The 14,513-nt window shown below is 45.6% G+C and overlaps 1 protein-coding gene across 1 annotated transcript; it reads left to right on the plus strand.

The window, feature by feature from the left end:
• The first annotated feature begins 9,254 nt into the window (after positions 1-9,254).
• LOC124648814 (AP2-like ethylene-responsive transcription factor SMOS1) lies at positions 9,255-14,421 on the plus strand. Its single transcript, XM_047188514.1, has 9 exons — positions 9,255-9,358; positions 10,434-10,516; positions 11,470-11,478; positions 11,570-11,658; positions 12,403-12,476; positions 12,554-12,604; positions 13,551-13,624; positions 13,732-14,303; positions 14,371-14,421. Exons 1-9 carry the CDS (start codon positions 9,255-9,257, stop codon positions 14,419-14,421), a joined length of 1,107 nt encoding a protein of 368 aa, XP_047044470.1.
• Positions 14,422-14,513: the final 92 nt, after the last annotated feature.

The following is a 14,513-nucleotide window of genomic DNA, read 5'->3' on the forward strand; positions in this document are numbered from 1 at the left end:
CTCCTCCAACCCGACCGGTGGAGGTCAGCAGCGATCCCGCTGCCGCCCATTCCCCGTCGAGTTCCACCACACCCCACCGCGTCTCCCACCATGATCTAGGTGAAGTAGCCGAAGGCCACCGCCACCAGACCCACCATCCACTGTTGCCGCCCCTGGAAGACCCCGCCTCCGCGCGAAGGTGAATCCATGGACGCGCTGATGACCCACAAGTATAGGGGGTGTATCGTAGTATCTTCGATAAGTAAGAATGTCGATCCCAACGAGGAGCAGAAGGTGTTGACAAGCAGTTTCGATGAAGGATTCACTGTAAATGCTCACAGACAAGTATTCAGGGGGTTTTGATGTAACGGATGAATAAAGTACGAGTAAGTAAAGTGCGACGAGTAATAATTGCAGCGAGTGACCCAATCCTTTTTAGCACAAAGGACAAGCCGGTTTGTTTACTTATAATGACCAAACGTTCTCGAGAACACACGGGATTTTAGTCTAGTGCTTTCGCTACATACGGCTAATTAATCTTCATTGTTTTGATAAGTGTTGTGTGGGTGAACCTATGCTAATGTACCGCCCTTCCTAGGACTAATACATACTTGTGATTATACTCCTTGCAAGCATCCGCAACTACAAGAAAGTAATTAAGATAAATCTAACCACAACCTTAAACTCTGAGATCCTGCTATCCCTCCTGCATCGATATACCAACGGGGGCTCGAGGTTTCGTCACTCCGGCAACCCCGCAATTGGCAAACGAGTACAAGATGCATTCCCCTAGGCCCATAAAGGTGAAGTGTCGTGTAGTCGACGTTCACACGACACCACTAGAAGAATAACACCACAACTTAAATATCATAACATTGAATATTACTCAACCATACTTCACTACTAACATTTAGACTTCACCCATGTCCTCAAGAACTAAACGAACTACTCACGAGACATCATATGGAACATGATCAGAGGTGATATGATGATGAGTAACAATCTGAACATAAACCTTGGTTCAATGGTTTCACTCAATAGCATCAATAACAAGTAGAAATCAACACCGGGAGAGTTTCCCCTATCAAACAAACAAGATCAAACCCAAATTGTTACAGCGGTGACGAGGTGCAGCGGTGGAGATGGCGGTGATGATGATGAAGATGATGATGATGGTGATGGAGATGATGTCCAGCTCGATGAAGGTGACGATGGCGTCGATTTCCCCCTCCGGGAGGGAATTTCCCCGGCGGATCTCAGCCTGCCGGAGAGCTCTTTTCTCTCTGGTGTTCTCCGCCCCGCAGAGGCGGCTGTGGCTCTTCGCGACGTACCCCTGGATCTTAGGTTTTCGGGACGAAGGCGTACGCGAAGAAAAGGAGGCAAGAGGGGGCTGTGGGCCCCCTCCTCACAGGGCGGCGCGGCCAGGGCAGGGCCCGCGCCGGCCTATGAGGGGGGCCCATGGCGGCCCTCCTCGGCTCCCCCTTCTGGCTCCCTTCGTCATCTGGAAAAATAGGATTTTTCATATAATTTCCGTCAACTGTTGATCTTCCGAAATATTGCATTCTGACGGTGCTTTTTCCAGTGAGAATCCCGGCTCCGGTGCGCGATCCTCCAATAATCATGAAACATGCAAAATAGATGAAATAACATAAGTATCATCTCCAAATACGAAATATATCAATGAATAACAGCAAATTATGATATAAAATAGTGATGCAAATTGGACGTATCACGCGCCACCACCACCCCTGCCTTTGGCAGCCGGACGCGGCCGCCGCCGCCGACCCTGACGGCGGCAGCAGCCAAGAGGAGGAAGATGGGCCGCCTCTTCTTTGATTCGGGTCGTCGCCGGAGCCGCCTCGCGCGAGATGACCCGGGGCGAAGGTGGAAAGGGAGGAGAGGGGATGGGAGGGGGTGGTGGTGGAGGGAGAGAGGGGCGGTGGTGGAGGAAGGGAGGGGCGGTGGCGGCGCTGGGAGGGTGGAGGTGGAGGGGCGGCGGCTAGGTCAGGGAACTTTCTCGTCGCGAGGCATAACATGATTTGAAAAATACGTAGCGAGCACCAATTGTGCACTAACTCGTCGATTGTAGATGGCGTTGTAGAAAAACGTATGCATCAAACATATATGGGCAACAACACTATCAATCCTCGTGAGAAGTTTGCACCCAGGCAAAGATAGTGTTTGGATTAGCGAGAGATAAGATACCAATCCACAAGGACCAGGACAAACTCCGAGAGAGGGAGATGTCTGTGTTTGACCGCGAAGGACGGCTATACGACTTCAAGTTCATGTACTATGACCGAGACTTCTACCATCTCGGTCGTCTCGGAGTGAAGTTCGAGCGCTTCATGGTTGTAGAATTGGGCAAGAACATGACCATGCAGATTTGAGGAAGAGACCAGAAATAAGAATGTCGTTTTTGAATGCTGAGATATATATTTTGTGCACATATATTGGGATTTTTCTTATTTGTTTATTTAATTGTACCTAATTAAGCTTAGAGGCCATGGTAAGCTTAATTAGGTACAATTCGAGGCAGAACCAAAAGTTCATTGGAGGTCAACATTATTTAAATGAGAACTTTGTCAAATAAAAGCCAACATGATCTCTCAAACTAGCATCTTTTTGATACATTTTTAAGAATGCACCATTAAAAGCGTACTAATCATATAGAAAAAAGGCCTAGATGGCCGGTACACCGCTAAAAAGACTACAACTTCACGTATCTGGCATGATACATCTTCAAGTTGCAAATGACGCACACTCTACAAGGTCGATAATAAACAACTCACCTTACCCAACATCCTACCAGATAATAGTGAGGAAATGAAGCACATGGTTTTAAGATTGTGTCATGAACCAAGCAAGGCACCATCGCAACTCGACCTCGACTCCAAGGCAACCCGGGCCAACATACCTCTCCCTTTTTGTGACTACAGGTCGGCGAGTAGAAGGTCGGATTCTAACGGACTCATGGAAGACGCCTCAATGGAGAAATTGGCGCCTGCAGCCGTTGCCGTGGTAGCACCGGCCGCCGCTGAGCAGGGCATTCACCTCGGCCATCCACCGATACCCCGTTACATGGGCTGGTGCCTTGTGCACATCAGGTTCTTCTATCATATACTCTGTCCATTCCTATACATAGGGTGGAAATAATTTTTCAGAATTTCAGAGAAACAAGGGAAGCAGTTCACGGTGAGAGAGCTAAGTAAGAAACAAATCTCAGGATTTATTTCGGGTATGTTTGGAAAGATTTGCAATCACTGGGCTCTCCTTAATTGGTGAGCCAAAAGAATTACGCCATATGCATAGAAGGGGAGGAGTACTCAAGTAGCCGGGGCTAAACTGAGCGCAAGTTTCTGACCTAGACACGCTTTTCTGAATTTGCAGTTTATCTTCGGTTTAGACATATATACAATATATTGTTACTGAAGTGTACTTTATATTACGCCACAGCTAACATATTTAGCTTTCAACGTTAGACGATCGTTTTACAGGAAGAAAACAAAGCTAACACGGCTTAGCCTTCTACCGCAGCAAGTTGGAAAAAAAAAAGTTCCAATTGCCAATACCGGACTCGGTCAGATGAGTCGTTTCCGATATCAGCAAGGGCTTGGATTCAGCCGTTTCTCAATACCAACTACTCCGTAGTCTGCGTTGTAGTTCCAGTTGGAGTCGGCCAGGAAGTTCATAACCTGGACTAATAAATAGCGCCGTCCCGCATAGATCGCCAGGAAGTTCATAAGCCTACAGCTAGCTACAGCAGCACAATCGCCAGAATAACGAGCAGGAGTACTAGATTACTTTTTGCAGATGGACAGGTTAGCCAGGATATTCGGTGTACAAGTCCAACCACGAGATGATGAAGAAGCTGCGGGGCAAGCAGATCCGTCACCGGGAGATTACGACTGCCCTATGCCCACCGCCGCCGAGGAAGAGGCGATGTTCCAAGCTCTGGAAGCAGAGAGGGTTCGCATCGTAGCACACGGAGAAGAACTAACTAGAGCTTACCGCAGGAAAGAGGCGATGTTACAGGCGGCCCTAAAGGAAGCGGAGAGGAGTCGCCTCGAAACACGCGCAGAAGAACTACCTAGAGGCTGTTACCGCAGGGAAGAACACAACCAGGGGCCGGATGTTGTCTCGGCCTTCCCTCGAATGTTGGGGAAGCGGATTTCAGATCCGATGGCTTTCCAAAAACGAGCCATGTTCCTGGTCCATTATTACGATGCTCGCCGCCGTCTACCCACCGCAGACGCGCAAGCGGCGGATACACATTAACTAGAGTTTGATCAACTTTTAATTTTTATAGGGAAAGCCCTATGTTTATTCATTGGCAATAATAGTTACATCGTTTGCTAGCACTGAGGCTAATAAATCTGCAGTTTTTTGGTGAACGGATGCTCAATGTGCCTGAACAAACATTGTAATTTCTTAATTCCGTTTTTTAATGTTAATAGTATTATACTACTTCAATGTGTTGAGGTTAACACGCACATAACATGATTTGAAAAATACGCAGCGAGCACCAACTATGCACTAACTCATCGATTGTAGATCGCATCGTAGAAAAACATATGCATCAAACGTACATGGGCAACAACACTATCAATCCTCGTGAGAAGTTTGCACCCAGGCAAAGATAGTGTTTGGATTAGCGAGAGATAAGATACCAATCCAGCCAAGGACCGGGACAAATTCCAAGAGAGGGAGATATCTGTGTTTGACCGCGAAGGGCGGCTATACGGCTTCGAGTTCATGTACTATGACCGAGACTTCTACCATCTCGGTCGTCTCAGAGTGAAGTTCGAGCGCTTCATAGTGGGCAACAACGTCATGTGTGACATTGTAGAATTGGGCAAGAAGATGACCATGCAGATTTTCGCGTTCTGGTCGCCAAAGTTGTTGCGGGAGGGCAAGGGTTTCCGCGACCTCGATGATCTGCCCCACCACCGTGCTATAAATAACCTCGCCGGGGACTCGGGCAGGGCCGCACATCTACAACAATGGCTCCTCTGTCTCCCCCGCACCGTCCGCCGCTCATCACGTGGGCCCAGATCATCGAGGCCGCCCTGGAGAGATACCCTGCCATCCCTGCAATGAGTGGTGAGGAGGAGTGGGGTGGGGGGTGGGTGGGATGACAAAGCCGTTAGCGCAGACCCTCTTCGTGATTACTGTTGTATGCTCACCGCCGCCGAGGAAGAGGCGGTCTTCCAAGCCATGGAAGCGGACATGAGTCGCGTTGAAGCATGCGTAGAAAAACTAGCTAGATCTTACCCCATGGCACGGGCGATGATATAGGCCCTGGAAGCGGGGAGGAGTCTCCTCGAAGCACAAGCAGAAGAACTAGCTAGAGGTTGTTACCCAGGGAAAGAACGCAACCAGCGGCCAGACGTTGTCTCCCTATTCCCCTGCTCCCGGCCAGATGTTGGGGGAGCGGATTTCGGATCCGGTAGCTTTCCTCGTTGAGCAAGTTATGTTTCCGGTCGATTACAATGCCCGCTGTGCCGTCTACTCACTACGGACGAGCAAACGGAGGATACACATTAACTAGAGTTTGAAGTACTTTCAATTTTAATAGCGTGTCTACTCTTTTTTTTCTCGAGAGAGAAAGCTATCATGGCTATGTTTATTCATTGGTAATAATAGTTGGGCGTGTCTTTAATGACATATTTTTGAATATGCTGTTTTACAGTTTAGGATTACGGGTTCTGTTCTGCACCAGCAATTTTTCGATCCATAAACACGAGTTTGGTGAACTGAACTCGGTGTTTTCAGTTCGTATGTTTACGGGCTCTGTTAGAGATGCTCTAAAGTCGTGGCTTGAATCCATTAAATATGGCAAGAGTTTGTGTCAATCACGCATCAATATTTGGGTTTCCGAAACTATCTCTGTATCCTTAAGTAAAACGGGCGCCGATTTATCATACGAACTCCGTTTGGGACGTTCTTTTTCGTCAAATTAAACTTCAGAAAGTTCTTTTCCGTTTGAGGCCATGTTCGGTTCTATTTGGGACGATCTCTAATAAGTATCCTGAATGGACAGATTTCAGGGAACTCTAGATTTCACAATAATGGCCGGTTTTCTTCTATATTTGCCTATTTCCTACGCAACAAAGTATAAAACAAAAACTTGTGCACGTTTACAACTATTAATAGGTTAGTCCCAATAAATATAATAAGTTTGCACTATAATAAATATTTTAGTAGAAGGTGGTGAGGGCTTGAGGCCATGGGGAGACACGGGAGACACGGGATTATACAGAAATTAATGTGCATGGTACAAATTAGGAAGATTATAATTGCATTTTTTTGGCCTTTTTATATGTATTGCTTGCTTCCTGTTTAGGAAGGTCAATTGATTGCATTTGTTACTCGCTATCCCCGGTCTTTCATTTAATGGAAATAGCAAATCTTGGTATATCGATGATCAATGAGAAAATCTTGCTATTTAATGGAAATAGCAACTCCTGTTTAGGAAGATTATAATTGCAGAGTTCATGCTATAAGAGAGCCCTGCCAGATGCAATGTCTCCATGTAGGCCTTGTGCATTCCTTCACAAATAGTAGATCGGCTATGCAGATGGCGATGGCCTACACCTCCGTCGCTCTCCTCATCCTCTCTGTTTCCCTCCCCGTTGACGCCTACGGGAACTTGAATCCAAAGCAGCTGAAAGCGAAGTGCGACAAGACACCGTACCCGGGATACTGCCTTGCCATCACCAAGGCCAGACATTACGATCCCATGGTGTACCCCATGGCCTCGGCACAAGACATGGCCCAATATCTGATGTCCATCGCCGCCCGCATCGGCCACGACCTGACCACCATGGCGCGCGCTGAGAGCGTCAGACTACCGGGCGGCAGCGCGCGGCGGAGATGCATGCAAAGATGTGCGGCGGGGTTCGACGCCGCCGCCTCGAAGCTCGATGTCGTCGACCCGGAGCTCCTGGACAACAGCAACGAGCCGTTCCAGCTGGTGTACCACTTCGTCCAAAAGAATAGGAACGTCTTGGCCGAAAACTGGGACGCCTGCCCGGGGAAACCTACCGCCGGCGATATGGTTGCCAAGCAGAAGCACTTCGTCATGCTCATGGACGTCATACTCGCGCTCGGCAAGCTGCCTGATCCTCAACCTCCGCTGTGATCCTCGATCTTATGTTTCCACGCCAGCGAGTTCGTTGGCTGAATATGAATAATTACTGATACCATCTGTGCTAGGTATCCCCTTGATTTCTGTGTTTATTTTGTTTCCCATGTCTGGAGCAATATGCTGTCCTACATGCTAATTGCATATAAATAATTTTTACAGCACACAAAATGCAACCTTATGTACATGGACTGGGTGCGCACTACTTGACTTTTCACACTGGGGCCTTCTTTCTTAAAAGAGACCAACTGAGCTTTCCGCGCTCATGGATTTTTGTAAAAAAAGAAGGGTCGACTGATACTTCTTTTTTATTGAGCAAGCGTTGTCATGGGTTATGCAAAATTAAGTGAGATGATTTTTGTTGTAGGAATTTTTTATCAAAATTCTTGTAGTCCTTTCCTGATTTATTTGATTAAGTTGATAACAAGACTTTTATCGTTTCTATCTAGATTATTTATTGCATGTGACGAGTAATTTAGGAAAGAATGAATAATTAGCCTATTATTTTCAATCAAATCCCCGATTTTAGATTTGTGTGTTTTTAACTTATGCGTGTAGCTTTTTTTATTTTGACTTATGCATGTTGCATTGTTGCTTTTTGGCTGGCGTGGAGTGATTGATTACATATTACTACTGCAAATGTGATTTGCACATTAAATTATCCAGATCTGCTTAGAGTCAATGTCTTGGGCCCGGTGATTAAATTGCAACTTCATTTAGATCCTTATAGATGTGAGAATGATTTCTCGAACTTAGTCTTTCCTAGGACCTTCATGCGCTTTCATAGGATCTAAATCAGTCTTCACCCTTTCGCTTTCCAAAACCCCTCGCAATAAATTTGTAAATTCGTTTCGCATAAATTCTGATATATTTTATCTTCTCGAAAAAAATGAGTTCGATCAACAACACCAGTCTCGCAACACCAGGATAAAGACCTTTTTACCATAACCTTTCTCTACTGCATTGGAACCAAGATCGGGTTGGCATAGTTACGAGGTTCTAGTTCTACTTAACTAACACTAACTGATGCTAACCGGAAGATATTTTCTCATGCGACTCTTGGATCGAAAAGAGGCCGTTGGACTGTACCACGGCTGAAACTACCCGGCACGAACTAAAAGCAGGGCTCAGGGAGCACGCCGCCGCCGGCCTCGTCGTTGTGTGCCATCGCGTCAGTGGGGTGCGTGGGGGAGGTGGGTGTTTGGCGCGGCGTCTGGGTCTGCGACAATGGCGGCAGCTAGGGTTGGAAGACGGGGAAGAAGAGAGGTGCGCGCCGGTGGGTTTTAAGGGAGGCGGTGGACGCGCATTGAAGGCGTGTGGGGAGGTGGGTGGACGCCGCGTGGCCAGTCACCGCCATCGTCGCTGCTTCGGTTTCCGCGCGAGAGGCCATTAACGCCGATGACCAACCTTCCAGCGCTGTTTCCCACTCAAACTGTCGCGTCCTCTCGCTGCCAAGGCGGCCCCACCCGCGAAAACCGACGTGCCAGGAGGCGCCGGCGCGCCCGATTAGCGCCCTTCGCGAAGCGGCCTGCACGGGGTTGTCGACGCTTCTATTGAGCTCGAAAAAGCACCGACGCTTTTTGGGGCGCGCCGGTGCAAGCCCATTTTTGATGCCGGCCCCCAAAATGCTTTGGGGGCGCCGGTGGACGAAAACACCCAGTCGCGCCCCCGGATCCTCGTTTTCACCTGGATTTGGGCTTTCATCCATCCGGCGAGCCCAGGTCATCCCCGGCCCCCCGGGGAACGCTCGGGGAGTCCGGAGGAAATGAAAGCGCGGGAAACGTCCAGAAAACTTCCAGTGCGGCTGGAGGCCAATCGTCTTCCGCGCGCTGCAAAAGCCTGCTGCCGGTCAGTCTTCGCCGGACCCGTAGCTGCCACGCGGCGAGTTAATGCCATCGCCTCGAATTCACGCGCGGCTCCCTCTATTTATCGCGGAACTACCGCGTCTGGCCGCTTTCACCACCGTCGTCTCCCTTCTATCCCCATCCCAGTCTTCTCTCCCCAATCCTCCTCCAGCGAGCAATGGCGGGCCACAACGACGGCGCGACGAACAACGGCTTTGGCGGGAGGTGGGACTTCTGCACATGGCGGGCTACCCAGCGCCGCCGGACTTCCGCGCGCCCGGAGGATGGCGCCTGAGCGCGGGGGGCGTTTCAATCCCGCCGCGATCGACGTTGTGCGAGTCACCCTCCCCGACAACTACGACGCCTGGAACGAGTTCTTCCGTCGCCGGTACGAACGGGAACTCGCAGCGTACGACAGTCCCCCCCTCCTCCAGCGCGTAACAACGCCGCCGGCCCCCGCCGTTGGTGGAGCGTGCCGGGCCGCACGCTCGAGAATGTGCTCGCGCACATCGAGGGCGGCAACTTCCCCGTCCTAGGGATGCCGCCGCCGGCGGCGGTGCCTTCCGTGTCGCGCTGACACGCCCTCGTCGGGGTCGACGTCAAGGTTTCGGCATGTAGAAAGCCGTTTTTAAATTTTAGTTTATGTTTCCATCTGGCCGAATTCAAATATATTACGGATTCGGCCTATTTATGTAAAAAATCGCCTATATATATTAAACATCTCTAAATTTAGCCTATGTTTGAACGTATTTCATCTGGTTTCGTTTGAATTTGCCTATATTTGTTCAAATTTTACATCCATCCTGGACTCGCCTCTGGGAATATGGGCCTCCCCAGGCTAAATTTTACATCCATCCGGCGCTAAATAACACCAGATTTCGGCCTGGGCGGTAGCGCCGGATTTTGTGGCCTGGGCGGCTGGAGATGCTCTTAGGCAGGAGTGTATCTGCACGCTGCGGCCAGAGTTCGTCTCTGGTTTAAAAAACAACTAGTAAGAAATCTGTACATCCGTTCATGTACTTCACAGTCTGCACCTGTTTACACTTCAAGCCATGTTCCGCGCAATCGCTCAACGACTCATGCTCATGCATTAACTGCATCCGGTTACGAATACTTGGCCACCTTTACTTGTGTGCACAAACACTTGTTACATGAAACTGCTATATATGCTTACCATACTTGGCACTACATGATTCCCTTTGCACGATTTCATATTTCGCTCTTATCAATTTATTAATCGTCCCTTTTCCCTCCGCCAAAAAAATCGTGAATCGGATCTAAGAGCGCTATATCCTGCTTCTATCCCCAATACTATTCTTGTCTGCCTCTGATAGACATATCTTAAACTTGTTATGCACAAATATGACCCCCTTTTAATGTTCCTTATTACTGTACATACATGTTCCTTATTACTGTACATACATTCGTTCAATTTATTACTGATTCTATTGTTGCATCAATAGGCATAGATGGACTGGGCGGTATGAGGCTCACCTTTGGGACAAAAGCACATGGAATCAGAATCAGAACAAAAAAGGGAAACAAGGTATGCAACTATCCCGTCAAGTCTGGAGGAACTCTTCCAGGTCCATGCCCATATCCAGCTGCCCGCCCGCAAAGATATCCAAGGGGCAAAATCATGCCCACGACCATACCACTCGATATCCAGCTATCCGTGGAGCAATTCAAAAAAACAACTGCACTCATTCATATAATGTCTTAGCGAAAAGCCATTTTCAACCTCCTTTCGCAGCTTACGTTAAGGTTAACCTTAGGTTTGGGCTTTGGGACTGGGGTGTTAGGGGTTGGGGATTTTATTAGTCTCTTCCATGTGGGTCCCACCTGTCATATGGGTGTCCATGGAGCCTATTTTGTATCCCAATCCCAACCCTTGACTTAAACGGGTACACGCCCGTGAATATCCATAGACAAATGCCCTCCAAACGCATGTCCAACAGGCTAGGTATATGTGGATGCCCAAATCCATCGACATTGTTGCCATCTCTATTGAAGAGTCAAAGCGTTAGTAAAGTTGCCGAAATTTTTTGAACAAATTGACATAGGTTTGTAGGAAATCATGTCCATATTAGCTTCCTTTAATTGCATAGGTCATTTGGCTTAAGTTCTCTAATCCTCAATAACTCATCTTCTGACAATGAAATATGGAATGCATGTAGTGATTAAATTGTTACTCCCTCCGTTCCTTAATTCTTGTCGTGATTGTATTTCAAATTTGAACTAAAACGAGGGAGTATTGATTAGATAACTTTACAGTGAAACATGCTCTTCTACCCTTGCTTGAGTCTAACCACTGCATGCACTTGTTCTAAAGAAATATCAGTTTCTTTTTTTCATGCACTTGAATTCTTTCATATTTCCTTAAGTTAACTATATATGCATGATTTACTTTTTAATTGTTTTTTCTTTAGTTTCCTTTAATCTAATTTGATGGCATTGTTTCTTTTGCATGGGAAACTGCTCTACACACCAATCTTGCAGTATATTTAGGTATGGGGCACAATTGATGTTAAAATTAAAATGCACAACCGTTAACTTCATATGATGTTTCTAATGCCCATCCATTTTATATGCAACGCAGGCGCATATGACGATGAAGAGGCTGCGGCAAGAGCCTATGACCTAGCTGCATTGAAATATTGGGGAGCTGGAACACAGATAAATTTTCCTGTGAGTAACTTATTTGCATTTTTCTCGAATGCACATTGAAATGTGTGTCATTTTGTGTTAGTGTCATTTATATTTATTTGCTGCTTAGAATTTACTGTTTTTTAGTCTCTATTAAATTACTCCACTTCAAATATTTAGGTATATAGTTGCCCTTTTAATAATATAAGATCATAGTTTAGTGGTAAAGAATTATTCATTTAATTCAGTAAGTGTCTCATGGTGAAACAGACACTTTTTGGTGATAGTCAACCTATTCTATCTTTTCAATGAAATGAAGCGCAAAGGTCCTTTGCGTTTTCTCGAAAAAGATAGTCAACCTATTTGATATCCCACTTCAATTTAAGCCTACAGTCTCTCATCTGGTTTGGCGGGGTTACCTTTTTACAGATATAGTGTATGCTGTCTAGAGCTTGCTTTTCATAAAGCACAATATATATTAGGATATAATAAAATATATAGTATGGCCCAGCTCAGTTTCGCATGTACGCTTATGATTCTCTTATCTGGTTTGGTTATGTTACGTTTTAGGAGTAACTTAAAACATACACTCCAAGCGAGAAAATTTTAAAACATATACACCGATGTCTTGCATAGTATTGGCAAAACAAACATATGATTTCCTTAATGTTTTTGATTCCATGTTAATTTTCACAATATGTAATTAAATTCCACATGGATTGTCAAAGTACGTTATGATTTTATATTTTTGCCAGACTTATGTTAGTTATGCACTTTCCTATTTAGGTCTCCGATTATACAAGAGATCTTGAAGAGATGCAGATGATCTCCAAGGAAGACTATCTTGTATCTCTTCGAAGGTATATTTGTGCATTTATAATGCATGCACATTACTTTATTTTACTTAATCAGTGATTGGAAGATGCATGCCTTGCAGAAAGAGCAGTGCCTTCTCTAGAGGATTACCAAAATATCGTGGACTTCCCAGGTACATTGGGGAAATATTTCCTCTGGCATGAAAACTACTTCTGTGTTGGTTGTCTACTAAGTGTTTACTCTGGTGATGCATCCCTGTGAAAGGTCTTCCACATCCAAATCATCTATTCCCATGTTGTCTAAACTGTCTATGGTTTTCTTAATCTGACTATTGTGCATTATTGCCAAAAAGGCACTACGGCAACACCAACTTATGGTTTGCGAAATTGAGCTACAATCTGGCATATTAGTTAGTTAATAACCTTCTGCTCTGTTTTCTGTTTTTTCTAACAGCACAACAAAACTAAAATAAACAAAGAAATATTGGTTAGCTTCTGTATCCAAGTTAGTTCTTCACTGTGACAGCATATCAATTTTCTTAAAAATTTAATCAAAGAAATGAATATAGCTTAGCTTCCTTATGGGTTGCTCGTAGTTAGACTTCGGTAACCCCTTGAGACAAAAAATGCTCTTAGTTTGGGAAATAAACAGTGTAATTCAGCTAAGGCTGCAAACATATCTGCAATGCGTGCCAGACATGAATTGCTTTCAAATACCCATCAGCTGCACAAAACCAATTGCTCAATCATACAGTAGTATGACCATTGGGCCTTATGGTAATACATCAAGTATCTAATTTTTTCACACTGTATATTTGCCGGGTTTATCATTGCCAACATGGGGCCAGTCCATATACGGGCAGACATTTGTATGTGACATATAAGTGAATTTTGGGCAGATGTCAGCATTAAAGGCTAACCTTTTCAACTTAAAACTGTATGTGACATATAATTAAAAGTTTTGGCGGATGCATGCCACATCAATATACAGATTGTAATTATAAAATATTGCAACAAAAAGTATTCGAATTTAGCATTCGGTTTCATGAAACAAATCTGTCCACTGCAACGCTGCATGTGCATTATTTAAGCTTTATGCTAGTGTACCTTGCCATGCAGACAGCTCCATAATTCCAGATGGGATGGTTCTCTGGGACAGCTACTTGGCAATGACTACCTGAACCTCAGTTGTGGTGCGTCTATGCATACTGCTATACAGTTCTTTCAAGTTAACAAACTACAAAAGAAGAAAAAAAGATATGATACCTTTTAACATGTTTTTTTCTTATTCGAATTACAGGAAAGGACATTGCACTGGATGGAAAATTTGTTGGAAGCCTTGGCTTAGAGAGGAAAATTGATCTAACGAATTACATTAGGTGGTGGGTACCCAGAAAGGCACGGCAGTCAGATACATCAAAAGCAGAAGAGGTGGCTGATGAAATCAGAGCTATTGAAAGTTCAATGCAACTTACTGAGCCCTATAAGCTGCCTTCTCTTGGCCCCAGTTCTCATTCAAATCCCCCTTCCCCTGGGCTATCTGCGTGCAGTATCTTATCACAGTCTGTTGCTTTCAAAAGCTTCTTGGAGAAGTCTACAAAATTATCTGAAGAATGTACATTTAGCAAAGAAATAGATGAAGCAAAGATTGTTGCACCATTACCTGTTACAGGACATGATACATCTGCAGTTGGCATCAACATGAATGGGTTGCTAGTACAAAGAGCACCATACACATTGGCCCCTGCTATGCCTACAACAATGAGAAGTACATGGAACTCTGCTGATCCTTCCTCCGACCATCTATTTTGGAGCAACTTCATCTTGCCATCGAGTCAACCCGTTACAATTGCGACAATAACATCAACAACGGTTTGTTCCTATGCCTGATATATTTTCTGCTTCTTGGTGCTGAATCTGACCATTATATTTGTGACAGTTTGCAAAGAATGAGGTGGGTTCTAGTGACCCATTCAAGAACCAGGAGTGACCCGGTATGAACTTACCATAGCCAGGATATTTTAGCTGGTAATTAAAGACTACAGACCCTGTATTGTCACTTCTTGTCATCCTGTCAGTACA

Source organism: Lolium rigidum, chromosome 4 (assembly GCF_022539505.1).
Source record: "Lolium rigidum isolate FL_2022 chromosome 4, APGP_CSIRO_Lrig_0.1, whole genome shotgun sequence".
NCBI lineage: Eukaryota > Viridiplantae > Streptophyta > Magnoliopsida > Poales > Poaceae > Lolium > Lolium rigidum.

Bases quoted from the DNA above. Each gene is read 5' to 3' on its own strand.
- LOC124648814 (XM_047188514.1), top strand. From the start codon at position 9,255: ATGGCGCCTGAGCGCGGGGGGCGTTTCAATCCCGCCGCGATCGACGTT. The intron at 11,659-12,402 runs GTGAGTAACTTA...TTTCCTATTTAG, and splicing joins GAACACAGATAAATTTTCCT to GTCTCCGATTATACAAGAGA. The intron at 14,304-14,370 runs GTTTGTTCCTAT...TATTTGTGACAG, and splicing joins CGACAATAACATCAACAACG to TTTGCAAAGAATGAGGTGGG.